General features: G+C 45.8%; 1 protein-coding gene across 2 annotated transcripts; it reads right to left on the reverse strand.

Moving 5' to 3' along the window:
* Positions 1 to 1803: 1803 nt before the first annotated feature.
* On the reverse strand, positions 1804 to 13857 carry LOC135898390 (phospholipase A2 inhibitor beta-like). 2 transcript variants are annotated; one of them, XM_065427291.2, is made up of 3 exons: positions 13459 to 13857; positions 6922 to 7963; positions 1804 to 4983 (listed from the first exon to the last, which is right to left on the reverse strand). In XM_065427291.2, the coding sequence occupies exons 2-3, from the start codon at positions 7959 to 7961 to the stop codon at positions 4713 to 4715; spliced, it is 1311 nt and encodes a 436-aa protein (XP_065283363.1). In that variant the 5' UTR covers positions 7962 to 7963; positions 13459 to 13857; the 3' UTR covers positions 1804 to 4712. The 2 variants fall into 2 exon arrangements, with proteins under 2 accessions (XP_065283363.1, XP_065283364.1); XM_065427292.1 differs by lacking the exon at positions 13459 to 13857 and adding an exon at positions 13304 to 13443.
* Between the last annotated feature and the right edge of the window lie 338 nt (positions 13858 to 14195).

Consider the following 14195-nt stretch of genomic DNA (forward strand, 5'->3'; position numbering starts at 1 on the left):
TGACGTCTAACCTCAATATCGCAATGACGTCATGTGAAAGCACTGAGGTGCCTGTCACGCTCAGGTCACGTGTTCAAAGAGAGAGACTTATTGAGAGCTGGAGAGGTTAGACTATCAAAATCTCTGGAATGCTATGGCGAATGATTAGTGTGAACGAACAAAGAAATATAAACAAACGCAATCACGTCAACTTGTTTTACCTCTCCCGAGGGTGACAGAGCATTCAAGGATCAAGCGCGTCATACAGAGAATGACGCGCTTGATTGCGTGACGCATCGCGGTCTCCTTTGATGAAATATTACTCGAAGCACTTACTTGGGAACAAGCACTGCCTCTCATCTGGTGTCGTTTTTCTCTTCCGCTATTTCGCTTACGTCATCGCAGCTTCCATGAGAGAAAAGTTAATATTTGAATCTTTTGTTTAGGAACACGAAAACGGAGAAAAGCTTTTGCTTGACATGCACTGAGAGGACCGGGTGGGCTTCGTCTCCACTTTAAAGAGGAAGATACGCTCCACCCACCGGCTGTTGGAATATACCAGGTGTTTCACGTAATTATATAGTTTGGTTCTATAGAACCAAACATTAAAAATAGAGTAGCGCATCTTAAACGAATGACTGAGAACAACAGCATATCGTTGGCAGTCGTCTTGAGTTATTCAAGTCATTTATTGAAATGCAATTAAACAGCTAATTAATCACGGTTAATTATGCAAGATCATAAATATTCGTTATTAGGGCAGAGAAAGAGAGAGAGAGTTTCTTTAAAGGAAGGTATAAAGGGCGGTCTGGGCTAGCGCACTATAGCCTTTTACTCTGCACAGGGGGAGGAGGGAACGGGCACGTAAAGGAGTGACGAGCAATGATGATGATGCAAAAGAGGAATGCACAACGGCGAAGGCAAGTCCAGCATTCTGCTCCAGATCCAGTTCCCAGATCGTGGCTGAGGTAACTAATTCAAGTGAAACTTCAGAAAAAAAAACGAGTAAAGAAGATATTCGTGCGTGGGCTTCCCCCGCGTGAGCAGCACGGGTGCCAAGAAACAGGCTTTACAGTATGTAAAGAGCTGCCGTAAGCCGCTCCAGTCATTGCACGGCGCCTTTTGCAGCCAGAGTCTCAACACCGCTGAGAACCACGCGCTTTGATTGCAGATGCTTCATCTTTTTTTTTTTCAGCGCTTTTGTTCTCATTCTTTCCATATTGTTACTTGCCTATAGCGTCACCCGCTTTATCACCCCAATCATTTGATTATTTACGTCGAGGACTACTATAGGGCACGGTGTCACGCCCATGTGTATAGAGGACAGCAAAGGCCATTCCGTGTCTCTATCAGCAGGGGGCGGCGAATATTCGCGCTGTGCTCCCACCGACTTTGAATAGAAGTTTCCATGACGTTGCCTTTTAGGCGTTTCCTTTTTTCCAAACTCTGAGCGAAGGCCACAAAAAAAAAAAAAGTTATTGCGCGCCTGCGCGTTTGGATTGAAGCGCCCTCAAGTGCGTTTCGAAAGAACGAAGCCCGCAGGCACATCGCAAAAGAAAGCGGGCGGCCACAGCGCCCAGCGTACGTTCCCACGTGCCGTCGCTATGAAGATTAAATTTACCACGGTCCACGGTCTTAAATAAAAAGTGATAGACCACCGCTGAGCAAAGATGCAAACGCACTCGCTGCCTTTCGACAGACATGCGGGCTTTTCTTTGGAAACACGACTGAGTGCGTGGAAATCAAGACGCGCAAGGGGCGCAATGACGTCATTATTTTGTTATGCGTTTATGCAGAACACGGGAAAACCAATCGCGTAAAAGATAACGTCATCGAAACAAATTTATTTTTTTCTGAGCAGGCTTTATGACTCATGTCCTCAAATGAATGTTTCTAATTTTACTTAAGAAACGTAACTAACTATAGTCGGATACAACTGTAGAAAAAAGGGGACGTTTACTCCTTCGAGGCGGGTGCACACAAGCATCCACCAATGGGCGCGCACTCTGGACCGACGTCATGCGCCGGACGGCCGGTGACTTCGCCGCTTCGGTCATCTGGGCGGGGCCTCCCCTTTTTTCTAAAGTTGTATCCGACTATAGCTAACTAATCGCACTTCAACACATAGTGCGAGTAGTTCAACACGACTGCGAACATTATGCGTCGGTCTCATTCGTCTAACATGTACAGTCTATACTTAAAGTTTGATTCTAGTTTCGTGAAACACACGATATAATCACAGCTTTGATGCTTCAGTATATTTTTTTAATGAGGTGAATCACAGGCAACGCGAGAATTCCAAAAGGTGAACCATCACCAAACAGCTAACGAATGCTATGCGAAATACAAGACCGGCGAGAAAGAGAGATAGGACAGAGGGCAGTGGTCCTATCCGGCCTTGTGTTTCGTGCAGTAAGTTACTTGTTCAGTAGGAGCCAAGTCCGCAGCAAAGCACTTCTGACGCGTTAGCCTTACAACCTTCTTGACTTCGCTATGAAAGCAGATATCTCAATACTGTGAACGCATCAATTAAGACGACCAAACCGGAGGAAATCTGTCAGCGATGGAGTATTACGTTGCTTGTAAGTAGATCTTTGCGAAGCTAACGCAAATGGTGTAACAATTGCGCGTGGGCTCCAAATATATCAAATTTGTTCGCTTAAGACACTAACAGGTATAGCTTACGAACGTTGCGATATGTGTTTTGGGTGCGACTAACGAATTGGATGTTAGTGTAGATCACAGCCTCAGCAAAGTTGTATAGGGAGAGTTCAACCTACACCGTAGCGCACTAAAGGTCACGTCAATCTCGTAGTTCCCATAAATGTAATATTACCACTGCCATATTAAACAGGGACAGCTGCCGAGACGGCCATGTCAAATCGGATGAGGAGCCCGATGTAATAATAATACTAATATTTGGGGTTTTACGTGCCAAAACCACTTTCTGATTATGAGGCACGCCGTAGTGGAGGACTCCGGAAATTTTGACCACCTGGGGTTCTTTAACGTGCACCTAAATCTAAGCACACGGGTGTTTTCGCATTTCGCCCCCATCGAAATGCGGCCGCCGTGGCCGGGATTCGATCCCGCGACCTCGTGCTCAGCAGCCCAACACCATAGCCACTGAGCAACCACGGCGGGTAAGCCCGATGTAATACTCGCCGCTGAGCATGACGATTACGATAATCGCTTCATGGAAGAGCGCGTTGCCAAGTTTTGACGATGACGAAATCGCACCAACTAGCCTGTCGCAGCTTTACTACAATAATTGCACTAAATATCCTCTGAAGAACCACTATTGAAATATAACCAGTCCCACTGGAACAGTTCCGCAACAATATGTTCTTCATTCGATAATAATTTACCAGCAAGCTCCTTGCTTTTTCGGTCGAACGACGCAGCATCGCGGTGGCTGAGCCCCCCGCTCTGTTCACACATTGGTTTCTCGTGATAGGACCAAGGCTCTTTCCATGCATGACACCGCGTGTACCGGTGGTTGTTCATTGTCGCCAGTTAACCAGGAAGGAGTGATAATACCAAATGGTTCCTTATGCTTTAAATTTCTTTAGCTATTGTTATTAATAATGCATTTTAAGCCTCGTTTTTTTTGAGGCAGGTATATGAAGTAGCACACTTCTTCGTCAAATCACTGCCATCACCTGCTCGTCAAAATTTTTTCAATATGCAAAAACTTTTATCTTGATTTGAGAACTGTGGTAAGACTTCTTCGTATATGTTGTATACCCAACCCAACTATATGATATATGCTTATAGGGGCATTAAAGTGAAATGAAATGAAATCAGGAAATGTCATTATTGTTGAATGAAGGCCACGTTGTCTTCATTAAAAATAAAAGATGCAAACTTTCCCGAACAACGCCATTCATTTTCTGTCACGTGAAAAAAAAACTACCATCATAAAAATTCTCGGCGTGACACGAACATCTGTAATCAAGCACACACACGCTTGGCACATTTGTACCCAAGGGTACAGTTAACTCTCCTAAGGTTTTATGAAACACCGATATTATCCATTCTGTGCAGCGTGAATTTTGGTGGTGATGTGGTGCAGTGTCACACGTGGATGTTTTATAATTGCGTGCTTGTTGACGCAAGGTCAAAAGGTTTCGTCACTGGAAAAAGTGCACAGCGCAAAAAAGACAGGGACACGAGAGGGCGACACGCTGGTTATTCATTGCCACGACCACGGGTGTAAGCCCTACTTGGAAAAAAGCGAAGTGCTGGCTAAACATAAATCACAGCTGTCACGTGAAATCGTTGAGGCAGATCTCATTAGGAAGTTTGATAGCGCGTGCGTCAGTTCTCCTTCGATTGCCCTATTATCTCGGGAAATGGCGTGTCTTGACAGGGTTTCAATGGAAAGCATTCCGTGCGCTCTGTAGGCACGTGGCTATCGTTACCAGCATTGCAAATGATCATCCAGGCTTTTTGCCGATCACTCACATATTGCACATGGTAGCACCTTATATATTTATTCCTTAATGTCTTCATGAATAAACTGTTGTAAGTCAGCGCTTTGAGGGTGTCGCTCTCTCGTGTCCCTGTCTTTCTTGCGCTGTGTCCTTTCTTCAGTGAATCGCGAACAGGCCAGAGCTTCCACGCTAAGTCGTTTGGTCACGTCCCCATCAGCGACAAACGGTGCGGTTGCGCCCACTGCAGTTTGCGGTTCGAAGTGCCTTCCTTTTCAGCAGGCAGGTTCACACACACGTTCACGAAGCGTCGCCCTTCGGAGTCACGTGAGCGTAGTGGACGGCGCTATAACGGGCGCCCTTTTGCAGGTGCCGCTTCCGCCCCCGCCAAAAGCACGAGCCGGCGGCCAACGTCAGAGCGAGCGCGCACACACCCACAATCGCGAGCATGAGTTTGTTGCTGCCAGTCTCTTCGAAGCGAAGCAGAAGTCGCTGGCTCAATGGACAGGTCATTTCGGACAGCGTCAGGTGGCCGATGTACTTGCCAGCCAAGGTTGGCGGGCCGTTACACCTTAAAGAAGAAGAGGGGGGGGACGCAGTGGTCAGATAACAACACGAAATATACGATCAAGGACAAAGAGTATAAGTTGAACACTAAAATAACTCCATCGGCGGAGAAAGCGGGTGCAGCCCCGCACAATGTAATTCGTATAAAATGTATCGATCTGTTAAAGCTTTGATGGACGTCTTAACCCCCTCATCAACCCTTTTCCCGCCGAACAGCGCAGTATATTCCCCATTCTTTGCCTTCTTTGGATTTATGCTAAGTCTATTCACTTCCTAATACCACTTTGCATAGTTCCTTTTTTTTCTTTTTTTTTAGACTTGTACTCGCTGTTAATGTGACAGAAGACACAGATTGTCATCGACACCCTTCCTCCGAACTCTTGGCTACTCTAGACCATGATGTGTTCTCGACCACGTGTTGTGTACGTTATGAACTAAGTACGCCTTGCCACACGGGGTTTCGAACAGCCAAAATAAAATGCTACATCTGCAGACAGAATTCAATATGCGTTCAGTGTAGACAAATCACTGTTCCATTCACACAGGGCGCACAGGCATGCAGGTAACTATGTTTGTCTTTTTTTTCTCTCCCTTATGCGTAACCTTGTATCGCTGCCTCCTCTCACGTGTTATCGTGCTCTTCCACCATTGTCATTGACTCTTGATCATAAGTGACATCCTGTGGACGGCTCCGTAAGTGCAAAGGGCCCTCGTATAGCTTCCAAGATTTGAACATTGGCGCGCAGTTCAAGTTTCTGAGACTATGTACACACAATGAAAACTACGCTCAGACAGCGGCAGGGGCCCCCACTTTTTCACTGCCGACACACAGCACGAAGCCGCTAACAAGGACGTCGTTTAACGCGTCTATTTACCTTCTAGTCAAATGAGAGAAATGGTCGCTCTGTACATGACGTCATTTATAGGAAGGACGACGCACTTGCTGAAGAGCGGTATTTTTGAAAACTACAATCACACCAAGGGTCACCCGCGACTCCTGCTGAAACATATGTGCTCTCGGCCTTTCCACGTGACTTCACAGTTCGAAGCACGCATTCTTTCTTATATCTATGAACTGTTGCACCAGCGCGTCCCTGCAATGAATCAGGAAGTGAATTAAAGGTAGGCCTCAATCAGTCTATCTTCGCCTAGCCTTCATATTGCACTCAAGTTCAGCCATTTACTTCATCAATTCGTTTATTCTATATATAATACAGCAACTACTCCACAATCATCTCTGCTATCCTCTTTCCCTGTCCTTTACTCCCACACCTTCAGCGCCCTGTTCTCGTCGTCATTCAAGTGTCAGCCTCTCAAGCTAAACAGTTGCAGCGGGCCGGCAGCAATTTGCCCATTTTTCCAAACCTTGACATTGCCCACTCAATGCCGAACCACTCAACCCTTCACTGCTACGTCCTCCACCCCCACCCCCGACCCCTCTGTTTTCCTTTAGCCACAGTGCCTTGGAAAAGTACACAGGCAACGTGCATCTTGCGCAGCAAGAAAACGACTATTAACTTTCTACCACTGCGAGATTGATCAGAAAGGGGTGAGGAATACTGTAAATCTCATATATATTTTAAATCAAAGACACGTAATTGTAATGGTCCGCGGTGCGGTCTGCGGGGACACTGCAGACAATACTTTTTTTATTATTGGTTGGTAGGGAGCGGGCGCTTGAGCATTGCTAATTGCCGTATTGAATTTCCGTATAGACCCTAACATTGCGCCTGAACCTCTTTAAAACAAAAGATTAGAGTATTTCGCATAGTGTTATAGTAAATGCTCGGCGCGGTGCGGAAATTCCAGATCGAAATCTTGAGGTCTGTGTTTGTCACAGAAAATGATTGAAAAGCGATACCAATAATTAATGTTCTCGACAAGATTCCTATGCGCCGGGTTTTGTCTACATGAAGAAAGAGGACCATACGTTCTTGCTCACCTTAGATCTTGCGTCGCATTGCAGCGTCTCATCCATAGCACTTGACAGTCGCACATCCACGGATTACCATCAAGGTTCAGCATTCCTGCATCGCAGAGACCGCTGTACGCGTAATCAAGAGTCTGCAAGCTGTTATTGGTCAGTATAAGCTTGATGACCGGCGACTTTACCCAATGAAACGCCGAGTCACTTATCTCCTTTAGTCGCACATTGTTGCTCATATTAACGAGGGTTAGGCGCCTCATGTTCCAAAGACTGCCCTTCTCAACGCTTTCGAGTCGCGGCATATCACTCAGGTGAAGTTCCTCTAAATTTCTTGCACCCGACAGAGAAGCCCTGCTCAAGTTCACCATGGGGTTCTGGTCCATTGTTAGGAATCTGAGATTCCGTGCGCTGTCAAGCCCTTTCGGAACATCGGTGAAGTCGTTTTCAGACAGATCAATCGTGTGCAGCCTGGGAGCGAGCACAAAGACATCGGGGGCCAGGCTGTAAGCATCTATTGCCCGCAGCTCCACCGTTTCGAGGACGTCCAAGTTCTTGAACCACGAGCTGTCGACAAACCTCAGCGGGTTTCCCGATAGCTTCAGCGTTCTCAGATTCGGAACCCTGTGGAAGGCGTATCGCTCCAGCTTGCGGAGTTCGTTCCAACTGAGATCCAAATGTGTAAGCGATTCCAAACCGTCCAGATCATCGGCTGAGAGTGAAACCAGACAGTTATGGCTGAAGTCCAGCGTATGCAGAGCGGTCGTGTGGGCGAAAGTGCCGCGCGGTATTGTCCTCACGTGATTGTGGCAAAACGTGACTTTGGTGAGCCCCGCCACCTGGAGAGTCGGAACGACCTCGATGGAATTGAAACTGACGTCCAGTTCTTGAACACCGCGGGGAAGCGGCTCGGGAAAACGGTGCAACTGCCCATGCGAACAGGCGACAACCGTAAAGTTGTCCCCGCAGTGGCAGTCGTGCGGACACATTGGCGTCAACTCAGGTCCTCCATAAGCTGACGAACAGAACACGATGCACAAAATTAGTGCGGTCTTCATTCCTGCAAGAGAAAGTGATGTAAACAGCCAGCAACTAAGGGCGAGTGAAATGCGTCGCCAGCTGTCTCTGCCAGTGGCATCTAAAAGGTCCTCGCGCGACTATATATTAACATCCGTGGAAGACTGAATACTCAGTGAAGACGACATGTCCTTAATTCATACTAGGTTTAGCCTTAAACTTTATGCTTTAGCACGACGCACTCACTGTTGCTGGTGCGCCAGCTCAAATGACAACGGCTGATATACCCGTTCTGTTTTCGCTTACGTGATAACCACGTGGAATGAAATTGAACCCTGGTTGCATAGTGGGCACCATTCGTACTGCCTGTATTATTAGCGCCGCGCCAAAAGTATGGGGCAAATACATTTACACCGTGCATGAATACCGCAATGTACGGTGGCCCTTAAGTATGGTTTATCTGCAGCATCGCTCTTTTATCGGTGTCGTTATCGCTGCAGACCACCAAAAGAAAAGAAAGAACACAATCTATGACTACTACCTCAGTTTACATATAATCGCATATCTCTAGAAAGGCTGAAGCCAATATCGTATTTTTGCGCATGCCTTACGAATAAACCGCCCCAAACCCTGACAAATAACTTCAAATATCATATTCCCGTATAATCCGTACAAATAACCGGATACAAAAAATCGTATAATCGTGGTACAATTGCCGGCACAAAGCTCCGGAATCTATCTTGTTTTTCGTGTCATCGTCACTTTCTTCGCAACTCTGTGTTGAAATACTGTCCGACTTCACGAAAATACAACTTCACTCTAAAGTAAACCTTCACGCCCCCCCCCCCCCAACACCTTCATTCTTTCATTCCTCGAACTTGTAATGATTGGAACCACTTGCCCACCTGCATTGTATCTATTACGGACCCCAGTGATCTTAAAAATGCGCTTGAATATGTTACCTAATATTTGATTTGTGTTTTTTATTTCCTATTTATTGTTACCACTCCCTTCAGTAACGCCCTATGGGCCCCGAAGGTATTCAGATAAATAAATAAATAAATAAATAAATAAATAAATAAATAAATAAATAAATAAATACACTTGTCTTTGAATGCAGCTTCACGGCACTGCGCAAAGGCATTGCCATGGACAATACTAAAGGGCAAAATGTGATAACTAACACGCAAGACTACCTTCTACATAAACTGCTTTCAATACGTTTTCGGTGAGAGGTATACGCGCCAAACTACGACATCCTGAACTCACTTTCTTCATATTTTTTGCTTCGCATAAAATGAATTCGAAACGACTTCAACGAGAAGTTGTGCGTATGTATATTTGCATATGGAGCGTATGCAAATATCCATACGTGTGGAGCATATGGATATTTGTATCTATTTACATCGATAATTGTCTTGGTAGTTACGGTGCAACCTGTCGCTCTATGGACGAACATCGCGCTTCCACAAGACTTCGCCTTTCTAGAGAAGCTGCAACACGTACTACTTGGTCCCTAGACAAACGCTGCCGGTTCATCTCACACAACGATAACACTTTTACCCTTCCTAAGAGTTACCGGTCTCAGTTAGATACTTTAGTTTGTTGAGTGATGCTCTTTGTATAATGCTTATGTGTTGTGCATATGTGTTGTGAACTGTGCATGCCATTTCAATTTTCATCATATCCATCTGGAGTAGCATGCTATAGGCAAGCCGCTAGACAAACCTCTCCACGCAAGATTCAGTAAAGAGCCTCTCACTCTCTCTCTCTCTCCAAGTGAAGATGATCATTTAACTACGTAGGTAGGTTTGTAAGTTATCTGCGCAGTCGACTTAACTTAATACGAGTCGACACAGCGAATGTGAAGAAAGAAGCAACGCAGCATTAAACACTGCACTTCATGCTGCTTCCACAGTAGCCTTCTGTCTGCTTTTGGTCCATTAAGGATACGTTTCCTTCTGCTTCATGTTTCCTACTTTTCCTTTCTTTTCTTTTTTTTATCTGGTTAATGTCATTGTTTACAGAGCTACGTAAAGGATTATACCGGTACCTTTCACGGTTTACCAGTGATCCCCTTGGGTAACCTATTTTGACAGAACGAAGAGCGCTTACAGTGAAGATTCGTCTGTTCAAGCTAAACATCGAAAGAGCCTGTTTACGACTCCATGGTGTAGTGCAGTCGACTTTCGTTATCCTGAACTCGGTGGGACGTACAAGTTAGGTTAGAGTTATCCCACGTTTGCAAACGTTGCAATCTTGCATCTACCTCGAGGTTTGCCTGCTGGAAATGTATCCTCTCATGGCGTTTGCTGCCTTGCTACCTGCACCCTGCTTGTTGTTGTTGTTTTTGTTGTTCACATACGTAATGCAGGGGTAATGTGCCAGGAATTGGGCTGTATGGGGGAAGCGAAGAGAGAAAGAGAGAGAGAATTATAGTCAATTTATAAAATAAAGGCAAGACCAGTAGTTAATTAAACAATATGTTGCGGTTGTTGTAATAGCGAAATTGTCAAATCGAATCAAATGCAATTATTCGAGAAAAAGTACTTTTGAAAATTGAGCGACATTGTTGCGATAAACAATGTGAAATATAAAAGTGAGGCAGAATGTCCGATTGATAAAAAAAAAATGAGGGGGAAGGTTATTTATATTATTTGGTACATGTATAATGTCTCTCCCCATGGAAATTCCGGTTTAAGTGAGGAGCTTGCAAATGAAAAACAACTAAAAAGTGCCCGTATCTGGCACACCACCACAATGACGGTAATGAAATACACGAACAAACAGCACGTGCCAACTGTAGAGCACCGCATATTGTTTTAAAGGGTTGCAAACGCGGTGAGAGCGTTCAAATAATAAATTGCTTTATAACTAGATCGAAAATACAAATTCGTAGACTGCATAAAAGTGAGGAATCCTTATTGCATGGATGGAAATTATCAAGTCGAAATTAGCTATTGCACATGTCCGTTCAGCGACGGCAGGGCATCCGCGCCGCCACCGTGACTGCACACAATTAACAGCAGCATCGTTTGGAACAGTCAGCGTTTGCATCCTGCTTTCTCCCTCTAGACTCCATTAATTAAGTGCTCTTGTCCTTTGCATTCAAGCAGAAACGCATAGTCGACGACTTCCAACAGTGTACTCTCGAATCGACTGCGAAGCTAATTGCGAAATGTGTTCGATTCGCATTCGTAATTTCGAAATTTCGCCCACACCTACAAAATATCACTTGTATTTCATGGAATTTTAAATCGACTGCTCTAATGAGCAAACATTTTCGCACGGCAACAGTTTTGCATCTGTGTCGGCCGGCCGGCTGCAGCTTAAAAATTCGTCTTCAACGCTGCAGCTGTCCGTAAATCTCCCGTTTTGCGCATCTATGCGACTGCAATGTTATCAGTCATGTCGGCGTTGTTTGACATTTCTGCAGGCCGCCCGATTTCACGTCCCTCGGCAACGCAAAACTTAGCTTTGCACATCAAAATTGATACACGGTGGCGTGAAATTGTACTTTCTAACACTACCGATGTGTTCAGGACATCTGCAGGCTATATAATAAAATCAATGCTAAACTATTTGAACAATCCCCTTTCGCCTACTGCCGACTGTTGTAAACAAACATATAGATTAGGTAAGTTAATTAAACGCTACTTTCACTAAACTGAAATAATTATTTAGCGAAATGAAAAAAAAAGGTACTTATGACTAGCACGCACAAACAACGCCTATCGATATACGATGGGCGCCATTCGCGTAAAAAGTCTTCCGTTTGTTCGTAATTCTTTGCGACATTTCGTTGGGACACGATAAATCAGAAAGAAGTTTCAGAGACAGTGGTGAGCGAAACGGCAATCGATGCAGATATATAGAAACATCAGTTCGATAGAAACTTCATATGCGAAAGAACAAATATTTTTGAACAGGACAATGAGTGTGGAATGCGACAACTCAACACAGCAATTACTGTGAATTAAATCTTGCCGAGCCGTAGTCCCGAACCAATACTATGGAGGGTGGCACAACCGCGAAATTTTCTGCCGCGCGATGTGCGTGTATACTCAAGAGCAAGGCTGAATGCGCGCGCGCCGCGGTAGATCCTTCACTTTCGTGGATAATGAAGCATTTTTGGCCCAAGTAATAACCCCCAGGCTCAGTCACTCAAAAGGCGAATATTCGCGTGTACGTTTACCTCTTGTCACGCTGCAACGAAGTATGATACCGTATATATGCAAACTGCCAACCAATCCGTATCCTGTTACAGTATATACCTCTGCACAGTCAGCTCTTATAAGAAGAGAACCTCGTTGAACAGCGATTGCTCCTTGAATTCGAAGATCAGTTTTCTCGCTTTCACTTCCTTTTTCTATTTATTACTTTTTCTTCTCCTTCGTGGGAACAACGTGCAAAAGGAAATGTCGAGGAATCCCGCAGTAATGTTATTCACAAAGGGAGCATGCACTGACAATTTAATTTACGAGGAGGCCCTCCGTAAAATACCGTCTTGTGTACTCGTAAGGCGAACTATGTTCGAACAGTCGTATTAGCGGGATTGCGTATTCAACATATTTACGGGCAGTGGCTTCAACGCTACAAGCAGCCTCGAACTTACCCCGTGTTTCCATTCCAAAGTTTTACATTATCGAGTAATACGACAGTAGAGGAGACGCTCGATGGACCTAGATCATTGTAACGGTGCCCGTGTAATCAATTTGTACGACCATGTGTGTCTCAAAGATGCAGGACACCTTAAGAAAGACCGATTCTACTGCTAACGCACGATGCCAACATGCCAAATTTGGCACGGCCACATGTTTATACATGACCGGTCCGTCTATCGCAACGCCAGAGTGTATCCGTCAGAATCATGGTACAAAATTACTGTCGCTTTCTTCGCTTCGTCTTACATCGCGACTCCGGAGAACGCCGCGTTCTCCGCGGCGTTAACGTACTACCCCGCCCGAACGAAACGCAAGCACGAAAAAGCAAACTAGAAGGTGCATTTCCCTTACCCCATTCGCCAATGTATGTGGCGCCGGCGTGATTCATTCACGGACCCTTAGAGCAGGACCAGAGTTTGTTTAGCACCCGGTTTCGTCAATATAAGGCGTATAGCCGCCTATTTCAACACGTTAAGCGAAGGAGGTGTTACGTTCTTTTTGTTCTCGTTCGTGTTTCACTCCGACGTCGCAGAATACCCGGAAGGCTCAGAGGTATACGTTCTCTGGGCGTATGACGTTTGCTATACACGGAAGCACTTCGACACTTAACACAAAGCACCCTTAGCCTATGTCCGAATTATGCTCATCGTTCGCATTCACGGTATTCTACGTACGGCGTGCACAAAGGAAGGATACAAAATAAAGAATGGCTCACGCACACTTAAGTGGGTGTATTCTTTTGCGTCTCGTCTTTTTGCGTGCTGTACGCGGAAGATCACGACTTAATGACTCGACCTAGCCTCCACCGTAGATCCATGCTTCGTATATTCACAACAGTTCAACATCGCGTGCACCACCCAACACGTCGACCTACCTGAAAGCTCGGCTGGGTCTCCGTGGCTGCGGTGCCTGTGCCGCCGTTCCCGTTGGTCGCCGCCTTCGCCGATAAGAGCGACGAGAGCCGCGCGCAAGCACGGGTCGCCGTTATCAGCCGTTATCTCGAGCCCGCGGAAACCCCTAAAAACCACCGCCGCGCACGAGAAGATCGAGGCGCGCGAGCAGCGGACCAAGCGACGTTCGACCTTCCAAGACGTGCGTGCATCCGAGGAATTCGGAGCCCGCTTCCCACTCACACCTACCCTTCCGTCGGTCGGCCGCACCGTTTCTCATGCGGATGCATAGGAATGCACGCGCGGCGTGTGCTTGAAACGAAGAGCACGTAAAACAAAAAAAAACAAAAAAAAGGCTGAAACGGAAAGCCAATCCCGCTCATTTGCACTCCGTCGTCGACACGACACGTGAGGCCACACGCGCGGATGACACGCTTGGGAGCCTCGCGTTCTTCACTTGGAAACAGCGTAATGTGTCAACACGACTCGCCATGTATGTACTCTTCGGAGTCAAAAAAACAGTGTGGTGACACAGTTATTTGTTTCTCCCTCGGAAGTGAAAAGTTAACTGTTTTTCTCGGACGTCGTTTTCATGTGCGGGCAGCAGCGCGGTTCACTTACGGTCTACGCTATAAGTTTCCAAGCCACTCCGCGAGTGCGCAAAAAATTAAAAATTATGGGGTTTTACGTGCCAAAACCACTTTCTGATTATGAGGCACGC

The sequence above is a fragment of the Dermacentor albipictus genome, chromosome 4 (assembly GCF_038994185.2).
Source record: "Dermacentor albipictus isolate Rhodes 1998 colony chromosome 4, USDA_Dalb.pri_finalv2, whole genome shotgun sequence".
In the NCBI taxonomy this organism is placed as follows: domain Eukaryota; kingdom Metazoa; phylum Arthropoda; class Arachnida; order Ixodida; family Ixodidae; genus Dermacentor; species Dermacentor albipictus.